The sequence below is a fragment of the Lepeophtheirus salmonis genome, chromosome 4, assembly GCF_016086655.4.
Source record: "Lepeophtheirus salmonis chromosome 4, UVic_Lsal_1.4, whole genome shotgun sequence".
Lineage (NCBI taxonomy): Eukaryota > Metazoa > Arthropoda > Copepoda > Siphonostomatoida > Caligidae > Lepeophtheirus > Lepeophtheirus salmonis.
In genome coordinates, this window is record NC_052134.2 from 13,788,745 (window position 1) to 13,793,860 (window position 5,116).

Genomic DNA, 5,116 nt, shown 5'->3' on the forward strand with positions numbered 1-5,116 from the left:
AAGCTTTTAGTGATTAAATTAAAGTTTAGATCAGATGAAAAAGAAGAAAAATAGGATTGGTTTTAAAGCCTCAATCGGGGATATAATCAGAGGGCTTCATAATACAATGATAAACTTTCCCTTATTTTGGTCCTAGTAAAGAGTGGTTACATACTTACTAAACATAGGTAGTTTATATGGTTCGTTGATGGCATGATGGACAGCTCAACGACACGCTGCATTGATGCTGTGAGTGATTACATTCACCAATAGGCTGAGATTATTTCACTTTTTTGTTGATTTTCTTTAACAATGCATGACTTTTCACGATTTTAGCTACTTCCAAATCACAAGGCTCCTAGAAAATCATGGTCAGTGGTTCCTCACCACCTTGATGATCACGGACGAATTTAGCTGTGCACTTGACCGCTTTAGCCGAAAATACTTTTTGGATTGTACTATTTAAATTTTACAAAATACTCAAAGTGCTTTTGTTCTTGATAAAAAGAAGACGCCCTATACTGAAGTAAGGAAGTATAATGACTTGAGTAACTGACGTAGTAGAATGACATTCGTACCGGAAGGAATCTCCATCTGTGTGTGTGTAAGTAAAACTGATTTGTCTGATTTGGGGGGGGATGGGTTGTAAGGATATCTGAGAAAATTGCAAAGGTTTAAAAGATGTAGGCTTTATATATTTGTTTATCCATTCTTAATTTAAGAAAATGGATGAGGAGGTCCAAGAATGCACTCCAATTTTCATACGCTTTATATTATGATGGATTGAAAAATAGCTTTTAATCATAAAAAAGTTTATGTAGAAAATATACTTCCAACAAATCTTTCTTTGTTTAAAGAGTAATTTAACTATATTGTTTATTGTTATTGCTTTTTCATAGAAAAGGGACAATAGAAAGTAGATAATGATGAATAGTATATGTTTCAAAAGATCCATCTCAATAACACTTTTTATTATTACATATGTTTGGTATTAAAATGTTTACATTGAACTGTATTTTACGCAGCAAAGGAATAATAATCCGAATAACATATGTGTATCGATTTCAATACGTGAATAATAGGTATATATTCATCAAAATCTTTTAAATTACTTCACAACGCTTTTAATTGATCAAAAATGAAGGAGCATTTAGTAATAACACTGTTGAGCTCATTATTCTTTTCACTCTGCTTGAGTGATGAAAATGTTTCCGATGAGGGAAGCTGTCGAGTTCTGGTGGATGCCCATGACAGAGCTGCTATGTATTCAAGGAACTTTATTGGAGGACAAAGCAATCGATGGCCCAATGGCATTGTTCCATACACAATCAGCTCAAGTTTCTCTTCAAGTCAAAGACAAACTATCATGGATTCAATTCAGCACATTTCGGATCGAACATGTGTCAAATTTGTTGAAAGAACAAATGAAGCGAATTATGTAGATATCTTCACTGGCGGAGGTGGATGCTATGCTAATCTTGGCTACAATAGTAGGAGATCAAGGAGTGTACTTCACTTACAGAGCAATGGCTGTGTGGTATGACTATTATCATTAAATTAAATAAAAATTACTGACAATCATTTTGTAATAAGTATTTGGGGATTGTTGTTCATGAACTCCTCCACATCCTTGGATTTGGTCATGAACAAACAAGGGCTGATCGAGACCAATATGTTACAATTAATTGGGGAAATATACAAAGTGGAACCTACAGCAACTTTTGGAGAGCTCTTGGGGAGAATGAAGCTGCATCTATTCCATACTGTGGAAATGTAGGCATTGATCAATATGACAATTGTTATGCAGGCTTTAGAACTTCAACTTTTGGAATGGCTTACGATTATGGATCCGTTATGCACTATGGACTGACATAGTAAGGTCCATCAAAAACCATATACAATTAAATTAATATAAAATAAATCATTTCCCCTGTTATAAGCTTTTCGACTAATGGTCAAAACACAATGTCATTGAAAAAGTCGACAACTGCTCGCATTCCAAATAGAAGTGGAATGAGTAATTTGGATGCTCAAAAGACCAAAGCAGCATATGAATGCCAAGATACTGTCACAGCTCAAGCTTCTACTACATCTCCAGGACCCACAGCTTCATCTCAAGCACCTGCACCTACAACTACAACTGCTAAGCGTAAAAATATTTACAAAATTTTAAAATAATAGTATTTAAAAATTTATGATTTATCCTTTTTTTTCAGCTTGCGTTGACAAATATAGGTATTGCAGCTACTATAAATCTTATTGTGGAAAACATTGGTATATTAATAAAAATTGTAAAAAGACCTGCTTCAATTGTGGTATGTGATTTACATATTGTTTTTGTATTCAATAACTAATTAATCATCCTTTTTTTTGCATCTCTATTTTAGTATGTGAGAATAAAATTGCTGATGAGAGTTGTACAAGCCTCAAGAAATATTGTGGATATAGTTTTATCCGTCAATTTTGTCTAAAAGGATGTGGGAAATGTTAAAGCCCATATATATTGTGTATATTCAAACATAAATATTTTGCATTTGCTCAAAAGTTTTCTTATATTACCAAATATTTAAATAAATTAACTGTTGATTACATTTTGATAATTGTAGACTATTTGCTTTTTTATTTTTAATGTTCAAGAAGTATTTTTTCATCATAAAATTAGCATAGGTAATAAACTATGCGCGGAAAACTGCCCTGCGGAAAATTGCGAGTGGAAGTTTACCATGGAGAAAATTGTCAATTAGGAAAATTGCCAGTTATGAAAATTGCCCGTATTTTGATCATACTTCATAATGAATAATAAACATTATAAAGTCGCTTAATGTTATTTATGACAAATATCTAAACATATTTGTCTGTTCCATCCCCGAAGGGAGTACCTTCAAGTGTGAGTAGTATTATTGCGATACAACTTCATTGAATTTCTTGAAATTCAATCCAATGTTCTAATAAATGAATCGAGGGGATTGCTAATGGGGGGGGGAGGATAAATAACTTAGGGCCTCTTAAAATATGGTTGAATACTCTCCACCTCTCTACAGGGGTTCTTTGAATGTATGTGCAGCTTAAGCGGTTGTTTTTAAGGATCTAGGGTTACCATCAGGTCCCCAACGCAATCCCAGGGCTGGGAACTATTTTTTTATTTATTAGAGGGGTTCCTTGGATGCATAGGATACTTTCGCAGTGGTTTTTAACGATCCCATACTACCCCACAGGACACAAGGCCAACCCAAGGGCTTTGAACTAGTTTGTAGTGTTATAGCGGCTCCTTGCATGTATTGGATGAATTGAGGGTGGTGTTCAACAATCCCACACTACCCCTGGGACATGTATTCAACCATATTTTAAGAAGCCCTAAGCTATTTATCCCCCCTTACCAATCCCCTCGATCTATTTATTAGATGATTGGATTGAATTTCAAAAAATGCAAAGAAAATGTATATCAATAATATTACTCACACTTAAAGGTACTGCCTTGGGGCATGGAACAAACAAATATTTTTAGATATTTGTCATATATTATATTAACCGAATTTATAATGTGTTATTATTTATCATGCAGTTTGATCAAAATACGGGTAATTTTCTCCATGGCAAATTTCCTTATTGGTAATTTTCCTCCATGGCAGTCTTCCACTCGCAATTTTCCCCATGGCAGTTTTTCTAGTACCGTAATTAACCATTCTAAAAATACACTAATATATTAGTATTATCAGTAGTCTGGGGTGGGTTATAGAGATATGGAAAAATCCTGGTTAATTTAAATTTGGATTTAATTGTGTAATGTATTTGGATTTGAATATATCAAAAGGAATGTTTTGATATAATATTTTTCAGAGGTCTCTTGGACTCGATAGCTAAGACTCGAGTTGTACTAAAAAAAAAAAGCCTAAACTTATGGATCCCTTATTATAATTATGTATTAGAAATGAACTCAAAATAAATTTTTCGGAATGAAAAAAATATTCAAGGACTTGTGATCAAAGACTTGAGGTTTGAATTGTATTTGATGTAAAAATACTTCTATTCTATTAAAAATAAATAATATGTCAGATTATATTATTTGGGGAAAGTGTCATTCAGTGCTTCAGACAATTAATACAGAAAACATATATAATAATATTTTATCAAATTATGTAGACATAAAGTAATAGAATTTTACTTATTAATTAATTAACAAAATATAATAATGTCCAGCGGCTTCTTTGGAAACTTTTTTGTGACGTAAAAACTCCCTGAAATGTCATTGATGGTTATTTAAATTGTGGATAATCCAAACTCATCAAAGTACCAACTAGAAATAAGTTTTTCAACTTCATCCCTGTTTTGTATATTTTTTTAATCTTCATTGCTAAAGTGTTACTTTTTTGGATCCCTCTTAATAAATACATAACTCTCCTGCTGATATGTTTTCTATATTATGGGCGTCTTAAAATTAGTTCCTTCATAGCCTTATTTATTTTTATCAGTGTTAGGACCTTATGTCTTTGATGTTTTCGTATCTAAAGTGCTCCTCTGTAGCTCAGTATCGATACGGAAACCAAATATGATACCAATAGGGTAAGGATTAAAATGAAATGATGTCTGTATCAAATCTACAAATATTACCTTGTAGCTATTAATTAGTAGCTCTATTTATTTTTATTAGTTTCATGCTTCGAAACCTCAAAAAATAAAAAGTTTATAAGTTTTTTAGAGTCTCAGTATATTAATTTATTTAGCACAACTCTTTGAGTAGCTCCAAGACTCAAGTTGACTCGCGATACATCACTGGTAGGGTGAACCTACTATGTAAAAAAAAATGAAGCGGAGAGGAAGATATACGACATAGGGAACCACTTTCTGAAAAAAAAAGATACGTAGTAACTGATACGGAACCACACGAACTCTTGGTATGGAGCTACAAATCTTTTTTTTATTTTCTGAAGGCAATTTTTTAATATCCACCAAGACTCCTCCAGATTTTACGCTCAAAGTATGGTTTTACATGTATTGGAGATTTATTTGCTCTCTTTAACACTAGGTACCGGATAGAAGAGTCATTATTATTATGGGATAAACCATGAAGTATAATGCGTTGAGAGAAAAATACTACGTTATTGCTGTTTTTTTGTGATTTCATTTGCATATTCGGTGC

The 5,116-nt window shown here is 32.7% G+C and overlaps 2 protein-coding genes across 2 annotated transcripts in view; both read left to right on the top strand.

Annotated features, from left to right (window-relative positions):
• The first annotated feature begins 1,083 nt into the window (after positions 1–1,083).
• On the top strand, positions 1,084–2,579 carry LOC121115594 (low choriolytic enzyme-like). The gene is made up of 5 exons (XM_040709673.2): positions 1,084–1,516; positions 1,573–1,853; positions 1,920–2,128; positions 2,196–2,294; positions 2,367–2,579. The coding sequence occupies exons 1-5, from the start codon at positions 1,118–1,120 to the stop codon at positions 2,468–2,470; spliced, it is 1,092 nt and encodes a 363-aa protein (XP_040565607.1). The 5' UTR covers positions 1,084–1,117; the 3' UTR covers positions 2,471–2,579.
• A 1,946-nt stretch (positions 2,580–4,525) lies between these two features.
• The window catches only part of LOC121116263 (protein transport protein Sec23A-like), a 2,132-nt gene continuing 1,541 nt past the window's right edge, over positions 4,526–5,116 (top strand). The window contains exon 1 of the mRNA XM_071887506.1: positions 4,526–4,539. Within this exon, the coding sequence (XP_071743607.1) occupies positions 4,526–4,539 (14 nt within the window). The remainder of the gene's footprint in view (positions 4,540–5,116) is intronic.